Raw genomic sequence first — 12,776 nt, 5'->3', positions numbered from 1 at the left:
TTTCTGAAGTGCATCAATATTATCCTGTCTTTCAAAAGTACTGTAGAATTCTGTGCTTAAAGCATGTCAAGTAATAGGGCACCTGTTCAAATTAAATACAAGATAATTCCACCTTTCAGAAACTGTTAGTCAGTATCGTATCTATCAGAGACCAACTGCCACATGCAACAAATACAATCTGCCACACTGAAAACAAAAGACAATAAATGTTTTTATACTCACTCTAACAATATACTGGTAAATGATCACCAGGCTGACAGCCATGGATAGATTGGCAAGCAGTGAAAGCATGGACAGGCTCTTCAGGTCACGAATAAAGACCAGGAGGATCAAGAATGGCAGGAAACACAGCATGTATATTCGTAAATCAGTACTCCTTTTCTCAGAAGGACTGCTGGTGGCACTGACATTTATGGGAGCTGTCTTGTTTTCCAAGAATCCTTCATGGACCTGTACAAATTAAACAAAAGATGATGATTCCAAATGGAAACAAGAGGAAAATTTTTCCCAAAGAGAACAATTATCCGTTGGAATTATCTCCCCAGGGAAGCGGTAGACTCCCCGGTGTTGAACACTTTCAAGATCTGGCTAGACAGGGTGCTGAGACATCTCGTCTAGGTCATGCTTTGCCAAGAAAGCAAGCAGACCATATGATCCTTGAGGAACCTTCCAACCTGATTTCCATGATTCTATGTTATCAAACAGTGCTGTCACTGAGTATACGGTCACTCTGCTAACGCATGACTAAACATGGCAGTCACACTGGGCCAAGAACAGCAGCCAAAGTAGAGAAAGGAGGACAGGCTGGAGATACAGTTGGTAATCAAGGTATCATTGGCACTTGAGACTTGCATGACGCAAAGGGCCTTAGTTGATAATGGAAAACCAACTGTATGTAAATCAAGTCATTCAAGTTGGCACATTTGCCAAAACTCAGATTTTATAAGTCTAGGAGAAAAAAAAATACATAAAAATACACAATTGATTTTACTTTCATTGTTTCAAACAATCAGGAAGACAGAATTAACTTAAAATTCTGTCATCTGGAACAAAAAGCACTGGATAGATTTTTTTTCTCATTATGAAAAAGGGAAAGGTAAAAGATGTGATTCTGCAACCACATTTTCCAGAAATCTCACTCTAAAATGAACACAGAGGACACCAGTCATCATGGAAACACTGACTGTTTCCAGCTCGCAAGAACCTTAAGTGTCACTTACAAGACACTTACCTTCTGTTAGTTTTCAATAAGAAAGCTACAAAGAGCTAAATACATTTTGATCTGAATTCCAGTGAATTCACACAGCTACAATAACTCTACTTTCCCAAGCAACATGTCAAACACTCAATCAAATTACTTCCCTAATGCCACATGAAGTAAAACTCTCTCCAAGTTTCCTGCTTTCCCACCATACTTAAAATGGAAATACAGAAACAACAAAATACACAGAAATACAACTTTTAACAGCCTTTCACCTTAACAACAGTCTCATGTGTTTACTTGCTTGCCGGCACTGACAGGCAGTCAGAGCCACTCTGCACACACAGACATGTAAGGGGGATTCTAAGAAACACAGTGTGATTTCAGCACGTAAGTCCCATTGAAAACCTCAGCTACAATAAATATTCAACCTACCATGCATTCAATTTATACAAATAACTGGATGACGAGCTATTAGAAAACAAATTACATTCTTCCTTTAAGGAAAAGGAATAACAGCAGCAGGATACAGTTCAGGTTCTAAAATACCTTTTTAAAATACCAACTGGATTCTCAGAAATGTCATGACTTTGAGGAGCCTCCATCAGATCCTGCTGCTCAAAGTGCAAAGAAAGAAAGAAAAAAGATGAAATCCTGAACCTGCCCCATCCCTGGAAGTGTTCAAGGCCAGGCTGGACACAGGGGCTTGAAGCAACCTGCTCTTAGTGGAAGGTGTCCCTGCGTGTGGCAGGGGGTTGGAACTGGATGAGCTTTAAGGTCCCTTCCAACCCAAACCAGTCTATGAATCCATGAAAGGTTAACATTGTAGAAGAGCAAACAGACAAGAGTGATTGACAGGTGGAAGAAAGCCAAAGTAAAATATTAACATTATAAAAAGGATCATTATTCTTCCTCTTAGAGCAGAGCAATTGGCTGTTTACTTGACAGTAAACTCTATATTGGTCTGTCAAGGTGCAAGCCAACATTACCATCACTTTGAAAGTATTTTATTAGATTTTTTTTGTAATTAATCAGGTATTACTTTAAACTGTTCTAACAAGTAACAAAATACAAAGCAGTAGGAGGACTTTTTTGCACTCTTTCTCATATGCTGTTTAGCTCAGTGCATGTTTGCTGCTGATTGCGTTACAATGGACTATGACTCACTGTCTGTCCAACTTCTTCTCCAAAACATTAGAATTAATATTATCTCGGATTCCTATTTTGGACAACAATCACTTTCACTCTCCTGCTGTCCTCCACTCATGCATCACTGCATATGGCAGTCATGCTGGGCCAAGATCAGAAGACATTGTACCTGTCTTTTTCCTAAACAAAGCAACATAACCTGAAGTATCACCGGAGTATCAGCCAACTTAGTCATATCTTTTACTTACCCGTCCATTGGATCTGCTCTTAAAAAGACATACATAATATTCTGCATATGTCACAGAGCCCAGTGAACATTGTTCAGCTTCCAACCTGAACACACATTATCTGCATTTTTTTCTGTGCTTATCGTGGATGCTATCTGTGAGTTCCACAAACATTTCCCTAACCCACATGAGGAAGTATCATCATGATTTTAGAAAGGCAGCACACAGCTGCTGAAGTCACTATGCATAGTGACTGCAAAGGCATTAACTTACATGATAGTGTCATGTCTGAAACAGGAGTGCTTCATCAAATGTCTCATTCACGCATTCATCAACTTCAGCTGTATCCAGGAAGATCAAACACTCGTGCAAATCTGGTTATCAGACTCCTTATGTCAGGTACTCAAAACATGTCTAATGCACAACTAGTGACTGCAGAAAATTCAGTTCAACTGAACTACCTCAGAAGCCACAAATAATTCCTTTCCTTAGTCTCTTCAACTAAGACCACTGTTTCCTTGCCTGTATCCCTAAACCTTCTCTTTCTGTCATACAGTCCATGGACTTTTTAATATCTAGTGGGATCAAAACAGTAATCATTGAACTCATTGGTTCCTCCTAATGCCTTTATTTATTCAACTCAGAGCAACACCCAGTACAATACTCAGTGCCAGAGCTGGCACAAAAGTATGTTATTAGACAGATAAAGACTGTGTTATTTCATTATTGCATAGTGCTGAATGTTACAACACTTTTAACACACATAGTTTTATTTCCTAAGTTTGAGGAGGGTTTTTTTCCTTTTTACAAAACCTAGGAAAAAATCAATATTCCATTCTTTAGCATCACACCGATGGGTCATCTTTGAAGTGCTAAACATCTAATAAAGTGTTCCCACACAGCAGGAACATGTTTTCATTTTTTAGCTCCAACAGCAAACAAGGAAAAAAAGGACACTTTTCCAAAGAACTCAGCAAATATTCACGAGCAAGTCGAGAAATACCAAGAGTCAACTTAAAGTCCTCTGTTGCTCAAGTAAGAAAAGCAAACTATGACATGAAAGGGGACCATGCTCTTTGGAGCACAGATTCTTTTTCCTATCCCTCCTACCCCAGTGTGTTCCTGCTTCAGTCTTGATGCAGCCAAGCTCTTTTTTCCAGTTTCACCCTTCCTCTCCAGTTGCAGACACCTTCACCTATAAGCCTCTTATTGCAGAGTTAACCAGAACTCTACCAACCTAAGTTTCTTTGGAAAATATTCCTTAGGAAAAGCTTCATTTGAAACTTGATATAACTGGAAATAGGGTCTTGTAGCACAAAGCATCTGGAAAACACTGGTGTAATGCAGTCAATGTTGTTATAATCCCCAAGACACTAATGAGAAAAGATTCAGCACCAGAAGCTATACTGTATATCCTTAAGTGAGAAGGATACATCAAACATTTCATAGAATTCAAATGATGAAATAAGTATTTAGACTCACGTACCCCACTGTGTCTAACTAAATATTCACCTCAGAGTAATCTGGGCTGATGAATATTCCATTCATGTGCCAGAACCATTTTAAAATGCTTTGTCACGTTTTCATTCTCCGAAACAGCAAATGAAGTGAAGGCAGAGATTACCAAATTTGGGCTGGCTCTAGGTTTAACTAAGACTATCAAAGAAAAGATCTCGGTGGAAATTCCCATGAGTTCCAGTGGACTTAATTTGCACACACTAACATGCAAGCATGATCGGAAAAGTACAGAGCATAATGCAGAGCGTCCTGGGTTCAGCAGTAGCAGTCATTTTTCTCCTTCTTGGTTTTGACTTTCAGCCTGGGAACGCACTGATAACACCAATGTTTTTAGTTGTTGCTAAGTAATGTTTAGTCTGACCAAGGACTTTCTGAGCCTCATGCTCTGCCAGAGAGGAGGGGAAGCTGGGAGGAAGCAGAAACGGGACACCTGACCCAAACTAGCCAAAGAGGCATTCCATACCACAGCACGTCATGCCTGGTATATAAACTGGGGGCAGTTACTCGGAAGGGCTAGATCACTGCTCAGTCGGACTGGATATCGGTCGGCAGGTGGTGAGAGGTTGTATTCTCTTCCCTTGTTATTTCCCTTATCAGTATTATTATTGGTGGTAGCAGCAGTGATTTGTGTTATACCTTAGTTACTGGACTGTTCTTACCTCAACCCGTGGGAGTTGCATTCTTTTGGTTCTCCACCCTATCCCTCCAGGAGCTGGGGGAGGAAGGAGGGGGGAGTGAGCAAGCAACTGCATGGCTCTGGGTTGCCAGTTGGGCTTAAACCACAACACAGAGCTATTGGTCAAGAAGCTGTATCAGTAACTTTCTATTATGTTGTTCCTTTATCTCAGCTGTCTACAGGCGCCACCCTTCCCCCGCAGTTCCCTCTGTCCACCTTCGTTCTCCTCCTCCACTACCCCAAACAGAGATTTTAAGCAATACCAACTTCTTTTCTCTGGTGCCCTCTACGGGACAGACTTCTGCAACAGAGAGATGCCAGGAAGACTCCACAGACTTGTCCCTCCCAGAAGAGAGAGCACAGGGCAACCTAAATCAAATACACTTGGAATATTGGAAGGGGAACTTCTGAATTGCTGATGGCTTTAGTTCATTCACAGGTTACATGCCATGGGTCTCTGCAGCAACTGCTCTTGTAGTGGTTGCTTCCCTGTAAGATCTTTTAATTCTTCTTCAAGAAAGCAGCAACAAGTTCCTGAAAAGGTTTCATGGGTTGTTTTCTCCCAAAATCTACAAAAGCCAGAGTCAGTAAGCGTTCAGTCTCATCTGTTGCTTAAGGTCAAAACACATACATAAAAACTGGCTGATCAGATACTTATTTGATAGGAAAGGCTCAAACTTACATGAGAAAGGATGACACATAAATCTCCACTCCAGGAGGCCAACAAAAGGATGTCAGACATAAAATAGGATTTTTAGGTATTGAGATAGATTGTGACAGTAGGACTTCAGGTTTTACATTTCTCGTTGATTTTTGCCCTCTACCAAGATACAAATTACAGAGTATCCAAATATACAAATTAACCTCATCTTCATCTGTAGAAATTGGAATACTTTTTATACACAATATAAATACTCACCTACAAGGTGAGGGTAAAAACATACTATCCCCTATGTAGTAACTGCCCCACAAACAGAGAAGAATAAATTACTTATAGCTAGAATATAAAATAAAGGATTTAAAATGCCAGTAAGAAATTTTAAGCTTCTACAAAGAATCAGCTGTCTAACAGATAGGAAAGCATTGGGACTGACTGCTGAGGAGGATGCAGAAATTTCAGTGTCAGGCATTTTTAAGAACAAAAATCAGGACTGGTTTACATCCAATGGACTCTGTGCCAGATGAGACCATTCTAGAAAATCGAATGGTCTAAACAAGAACCAAAGAAAGATTCCAGTGACATAAGGTCACGGGGAAAAAAAACTAAGTCAGCAGAAGGCCTGGCTGAAACAAACAAACAAACAAAAAAAAAAACCAAAAAAAAAAAAGAAAAAAATCAGAGGCAGGGTAACGTTACTCACTTGTTTCACATTTTCTGCCAAGAACACAACATAGACGCTACAAAATCCCAGCTGTGTTATCACTAGGAAAAAGTCGACAATATACCTGAGGAAGAAAAAATAAACATGCATTATACTTAGGATCCAAACAATAAGCCCATTTCTACCTAACAGGCAATTACTGCTCCTTTTACACTAGTCAATACACTAGATTCAAATGCCACATTAATCTCATGAGCACTGCAATGCAGGTTCCTTTTACACTGCACATCAAGACTACTAATGCAAGGGAAAGAAACTTTTATTGTCACTGCCACTTTAAAGTAGCTGCATGTCATTATTGCAAAATATCGTGCGTATTTCTCCATTATTTGTATGTTACATTTAAACAACATAAATCAAATAATTGCTTTGCTTCCTTCCAGAATAAATATACTGAAGTAATTAACATTTGCAGTGTCAACCTGCTTGAAGCAGAGTGAACTCTGATGCAGAGAAAGGTGTTTACGATAAAAGAGAATGACAACTTAAATTACCTTATTACATTACACAATACAGAATGCACTTCTGGTTATACCACATCTCTTCCTATATTACCAAATTCTTTTCTTCGAAGCTCTTAAGGACCTGAGAATTGAAATGCTTAACAGAGAGAGACACTCCCCAATACTCTCACCTTTCCTCTACTAGCTGGCTGCAGGAAGTAACAAATAACTCTGTGTCAAAGTATTTCAAGCATACAGAACACGCTGTCAAAGCAGGCAACATCTTAGTAAAAAGGAGATCTCCTGACTATTCCAAGTATAGCCACTAAATGTTTCATAAAGAATTTATTAAATTAAATTCTAATGCAAACTTACCGCCCCCAGGAAGCTCGTTTCTGAAGAGGAGTCAGAGGCCCCACTTCCATGGCGTAACTAACTGTGTCACTATATCCCAGTGAGGACTTTTTCATCCTGAAATCAAAGAGATTGAAGAAAAAACTGAGTTACGAGAAACTACAAGGGCTTCGATCCCTACCTTGAAAATGCTGGTGGCCTCACAGAATCACCTGTGGCACCATTCTGTGGCTGCTGAACTTTAGAGATATGGTTTGGGCTTATTTCCCCCAGGAAGGACTAATCAGCACTCCACAAGCATGTGAACCACAACGTTGCTTCCCCCTAATGCAACAGTTTCTTGATACATTAATCCAAAATCAGATTCTTATATCAGTTTAAGAAATTCATCTCAAATCTAAAAGTCACAAAGAGCTTCAGAAGGATTCAACAGATTTTCCTGGACAAGGAGGCATTGCAGTTGTTTCAGCGATCTGTTTTACATACATCTTCGAAGGCCATTAAAACTACAGAGGAAAAAGTAAAGAACTCAGGAATGACAGGATCCACAGCACAATATCATCTTAAACTGATATGGTAGTTTTTTCACTACAGGGACAGGGACAGTTTTGTGATTCTGCTCAGTTCAAAACCTTCATTGCACTTTTTAAAAACAAGACTCTGCTTCTGTTTAACATCCGACAGATAAAAACATTTAATAAGTTACTATTAATCAAAAGAATCAGTCAAACTTTATAAGCTGCTTTCTCCCCCCCCAGTATTGTAAATGTCACTTGGAAGTGCATCTAGTGTTTACCTGCATCATTTTAACACATTCCTTCAGCACTAGAATTTTAAACGATCAAATTATCGCAATCCAAAGACACAGAGCTCACAAATACTCTTGAAAGATTAACTGTTAACAATAGTTCTTAGTCTATCTTTTATCCCTATGAAGTACTTATAAACTGGCTATTTATAAACTGGACACTTTTCAAAGCTATGAAGATCCAGAAGCTATGAAGAAAGCTATGTGGATAAAGTAGGACTAATAGACTGAAACCAAGCAATTAAAACTGTAATGAGAAAGACCCGATTATGTGCCAACAAAGACAGGAAACCAACTTCATTTTGTGTATGAGCAGAGAACAAATATTTTTTCAATATATTAAACTATAGCTATCATTTATAGCTGTACAATACAAAACTGAGTGTTACTTCTTGCAAGTTCAAGATTCTGAACTGAAGAGAAGAAACTGCTACAGCATCAGGACGTTCTGTAGGCCAACAATCAGAAACAGAAAAGAAGAAAGAAAAAACATAATACTCAAATTCAGCAACAGAATGAGCAGTTCCACATTTACCTCTGACATAGACAGTGGCTGCAACGTACCAAGATGTGCATACAATGAACAGATATAACTCCTATGAACACAAGGCTGATTGGTCCAATCTGGTATGGAAAAAAAAGGGAGAAGACAGGAAATAAAGAGGATTTTTCATTAAAATATGCTGGGAGAAAATCTTTACATGCAAAAACATTTACATGGTAGCAAATAAATTAAGAATTAAAAATTTTATGCAACTAGATTCCCTCCCCTCAGATGAGGATTCACTGCTGATCTTTTACGGCATTCCTTACTTCTAGCTCGTTACTTGAGAGAAGGCTACTAAGGGGCAATAAAGCACAAACACAGAATGGGTGTGAATAGCTTCATCCTCTAAAAGCTTTACTGAGATATGAGCCAAAAAAATCTGTTAAGAGAAAAGACTGCATATACTGCACAATCCAAAACAGTGGTTTGAACTACTTCAAAGTGGCGTAACACTTTCCCTTGCATTAGTAGACTTGATGTATAGCATAAAAACCAACCAAACCCTTGATAATTTCTATTATTACAGATCTAAGTTAGAGATAATTTGAAAACTGAACAATTTGTTTGAGCAGCAGTTTGACCAAAGGCTTTCACAGAAGATACTTGCTTCTCACATGTAACTTTCATTCTTAAACTGAACACCCAGTAAAAAAGAATTACAGGATTATGCAGTCACGTGAAAATGTCACTTGATTAAATTTAGCCTGGCTTAGGAAATGCCCAGGTTTGCTACCCAGTATAAACAAGCTGTGGTATACCCTGCTTCTGCAGAAACACAAGACTGAGTTAACAATCTTGTTAAATGCAATCTGTACAAAGAGATCAGATGTAGAGAAGCCTGTACAAAGGCAAGACAATGCCAGAATAAAAATCCCTGTGAGTTTGAGTGCATCAAAGTCTTCCTCCTAACAAAGTTTTGCTTTCACCAGAAAAACACTTCAGCTAAGCAAAAATACAACACAGTTTCAGGGTGAAGTTGTAAGTTTAAGAATCAAATCCTCAATCTTCAGTATAAAATTCAGTCTAAAGAGACAAAAATAGAACACAATCCTCTTGAAGCTGACAGTGATAAAATCTCAATACAAAAAGTATTGAGATATCAGTTTTTCAGGCTTAGACACACATCTTCATATCTTCCCAGATAACTTTTCTAATAATTGAATCCTTACCACAATGCCAGCATTTTTTATAGCAAGTGGAAGACCAAGAAGCCCAGTTCCAATGTTTCCCTTGAGGAGGTGTGTCAGTGTTTGTGTAAACCTGAGGGTAAAAATACGAAGTCATGTTAGAAGTACACTGAGACTGGGAGAGAGGGGGGAAACAGAAAAAACAAAACCACACCCTCTGTCACTTATTAATAAATGGATAAATTCTGAGCTTCAACTGCTTTAAGGTAGTCCAGCTACTTTAAATGATGCACGGAATACTAAAATAATGTTCTCATTCCTCTTAACATGTGAGCTCCCCCAAATAGAACATACAAGTCTGATCTTCAGTTCTTCCCTCCAGCTTGTGAAATGTTATTTTTCTGTGCAACTTTACTGTCCTTTAGCCTCAGAGTAAAAATTAACAAGTTTCATCACTACTGGTTTAGTATCAGCAACATTCTGACCTGCAAATCACAAGTCTGACAGCCAAAGCTCTACCAAAAGAAAATAAAAGCTTCACACATTCTTCTAATGAAGCTTTAAGAAACTGATTATTTCCAAAGTCATCTTAAGTTTCTTTACAAAAACATAAAATCAGTCAAAACCCTTTTTAAACAGTGCTTGGGTTCTGAGTGACACAATCGCTTCACAAATCAGCACCCTGGAATATTTTATGGCCAGTCCATTGTTAGCTTACGAAAAGCACAGAACCTACTCAAAAGCGGCTGCTTTTTAGCAGAACTGTGCAAAGTCCCAATGTATTACTACAAAATTGTACCACAGGTGCAAGAAAGCCCCTTAAGAGTTTAGTAAACTACTCATGAGAAACAAATTGAAGGAACAGATTTTAACAAGCTGATACATACGTAATGCCTCCTCCATCACCAAGCTGGTAATGCTTCTCAACTGGCAGGATAGCACTTTCATGCTCTTCATCTGAGAGGCCATCTGAGTTTTGTTCATCAATTAAAGGCTTCATTACTTCCATGTCTGTACAACAGAGTTAACGGTACATTAGCACTAGAAACAAGCTTACAGTTTAGAAGTAAAAGAGGACTCAAAGTTCCCATGCCATGAGGTTTGCATGTGCTCCTAACTATAAAGCTGATTTAGGCAGATAGATATGCACAGCCCAAGTTCGCACAGGGAATCCTGTCTCTTTAAAGCAGCACACCATCACATTATTATTATGGCCAAACACTGTTTTTTTCATTATGAAAAACAACTTTATCATAATATCAATGCTTTTGATCACTTTGCAAGCTAGTATAAGAAAACCAAACCAGAAAAGTCATCCATTGCTACCAAAGGATGAGATCTTACCCTCCATTAGCTCCTGCAAAACTAAGCATTTAGTTTACTGTTATCAGTGGTGAGCAAGGGTACTCTCAACAGTCACCCCATCCTAAAATGGGTAGGTAAAACAGGTACCGTGGAGGAGCTCTCCAGTTACTGGCAAGAGAACCAAGATGAAGCAATTATGGTGCATGCTTTGAAACCTGAAATTACATTAACCTTTTCAAGTAGCAAAAACTGCCACCACAGTCAATAAATGCAATTCCACCATCCAGCCAAAAACAGCGCCAAGCAACAGCAAGCAGCCAGCAGTGAACAAAACTGCCTTTGAGGCAAAACTAACAGCTTACACCAGTTTAATGTTGATTAAATTATAATCAATTATTTTTAAATTACTACAGTTAAGCAAAATGAATCCTGCCAAGAGCAAAAAGATTACTTCTTACACTTGCCTACCACAGTATCATTCGTCAAACATAGAATCACAGACTGGTTTGGGTTGGAAGGGACGTTAAAGCTCACAAAGTTCCAACCCCCTGCCACAGGCAGGGATACCTTCCTCTGTACCAGGTTGCTCCAAGCCCCTGTGTCCAACCTGGCCTTGCACAACACTGCCAGGGATGGGGCAGCCACAGCTTCTCTGGGCAACTTGTGCCAGTGCCTCAGCACCCTCAGATTGAAAGATTTCCTCATGTCCAGTCTAAATCTACTCTATTTCAGTTTAAAACCCCTTCCCCTTCCACAGGCACCACAGGCCCTGCTAAAAAGTCTCTCTCCAGCTTTCTTACAAGCCCTCTTTTAGGCACTGGAAGGCTGCAATAATATCTCCCTGGAGCCTTCTCTTCTCCAGGCTGAACAAGCCCAAGTCCCTCGGCCTGTCTCCATAGCAGAGCTGCTCCAGCCCTCAGAGCACTTTTGTGGCCTCCTCTGGACTTGCTCCAATGGGTCCACATCTTTCTTGTGCTTTCAGAGCTGGATGCAATACTCCAGGTGTGTTCTCATGAAAGCTGAGCACAGGAAGATCACTATGGTGCAATGCTACACCATTTCCTATGCTAACAGCGGTATCATAATAGTCCTTTTTTAAAATTTCCACAAGGAGACTGCATTTCCAATCACACACTGCCAGAACACAGGAAGGAAAAGCTCCCCTCCATGAGCAAAAGCTATTGCTATGCATAAGTCGCATACACGAACCTTCACTTGCCTTGCAGTTTTGCAATGGCACATTTTGTCCTCGTGCCGTTTCTTGAGCTTTCACTTAAATGACTTCCCATGCAACTGACCACCAAGCATGCAAGACTTTTATGTGTTCTGCTTTTTCATCTTTTCCTCCTCTGCTGGATCCACTAAATTATCTCCATATCAAAGAACACATAAATACTTTGGGCTTGATTGTTTCACTTTTGTGCGTTTGCCTCCATGACATGACATTTCCTCTCCGCCCCACAACTACTCATTTTTTAATGTGCCTATAAAATCTTCTTTGTAACTTCTCCTTATGTCTTTTGGTATATGCTGTGCTGTACTTGAACCTTTCTCCAGGCAGCCTGCCACCTCAAGATTTGTTGACAAGATTCAAGAAGACCCATAAAACTGCCAAAAATTGGGATGGAGTTCTCTGAGCTACAGCACACAGCCTCACAACTGAGAAGAACAACTGCAAGCAGGTGCTCTTGGTATATTTTCTTATTCCACTTTTACAAAAGCACAGTTGTCCTTTTCACTGCAAAGTTTTCCTTACTATGGAACCACCTCAACCCAAAAGAAAGAAGACAGTGAATTTAACCGCCCCTGCTTTTTAACTTGAGTCACTGGGGTAAAGCACCTGACAATCCTTTCAAGGGAAAAAATGGTGTCTAAATACCTATACTATGGTGGCTTGAATGTTTATTTCTGGTCCTGGGGAGGTGTAAGTTACGTATCTTTTAGTATCTGTTTTCCCACACCATTCTGCTATTTTACTAGTGTCACTTATGCAACAGCCAAATTTCATACACCCGGATGAAAGCTATCTCTGATTATGG

General features: G+C 39.4%; 1 protein-coding gene across 3 annotated transcripts in view; it reads right to left on the bottom strand.

The window, feature by feature from the left end:
• Positions 1–12,776, bottom strand: part of SLC36A4 (solute carrier family 36 member 4) — a 94,162-nt gene that overhangs the window by 75,608 nt on the left and 5,778 nt on the right. For 2 of the 3 annotated variants that reach the window (XM_061457899.1, XM_061457897.1), the window contains exons 2-7: positions 10,320–10,443; positions 9,475–9,565; positions 8,294–8,382; positions 6,972–7,067; positions 6,133–6,217; positions 223–450 (exon numbers count right to left, since the gene is read on the bottom strand). In XM_061457899.1, coding sequence (XP_061313883.1) covers positions 223–450; positions 6,133–6,217; positions 6,972–7,067; positions 8,294–8,382; positions 9,475–9,565; positions 10,320–10,443 — 713 coding nt within the window. The remainder of the gene's footprint in view (positions 1–222; positions 451–6,132; positions 6,218–6,971; positions 7,068–8,293; positions 8,383–9,474; positions 9,566–10,319; positions 10,444–12,776) is intronic. The other variant, XM_061457900.1, reaches the window with a different exon arrangement.

The sequence above is a fragment of the Pezoporus flaviventris genome, unplaced genomic scaffold (genome assembly GCF_033815535.1).
Source record: "Pezoporus flaviventris isolate CSIRO_AGI_PZ_B2104156 unplaced genomic scaffold, CSIRO_AGI_Pfla_v1 ptg000025l, whole genome shotgun sequence".
Classification (NCBI taxonomy): Eukaryota; Metazoa; Chordata; class Aves; order Psittaciformes; family Psittacidae; genus Pezoporus; species Pezoporus flaviventris.
Note: the sequence above shows the minus strand (reverse complement) of the source record. Positions and strands in the feature narration are given on the sequence as shown.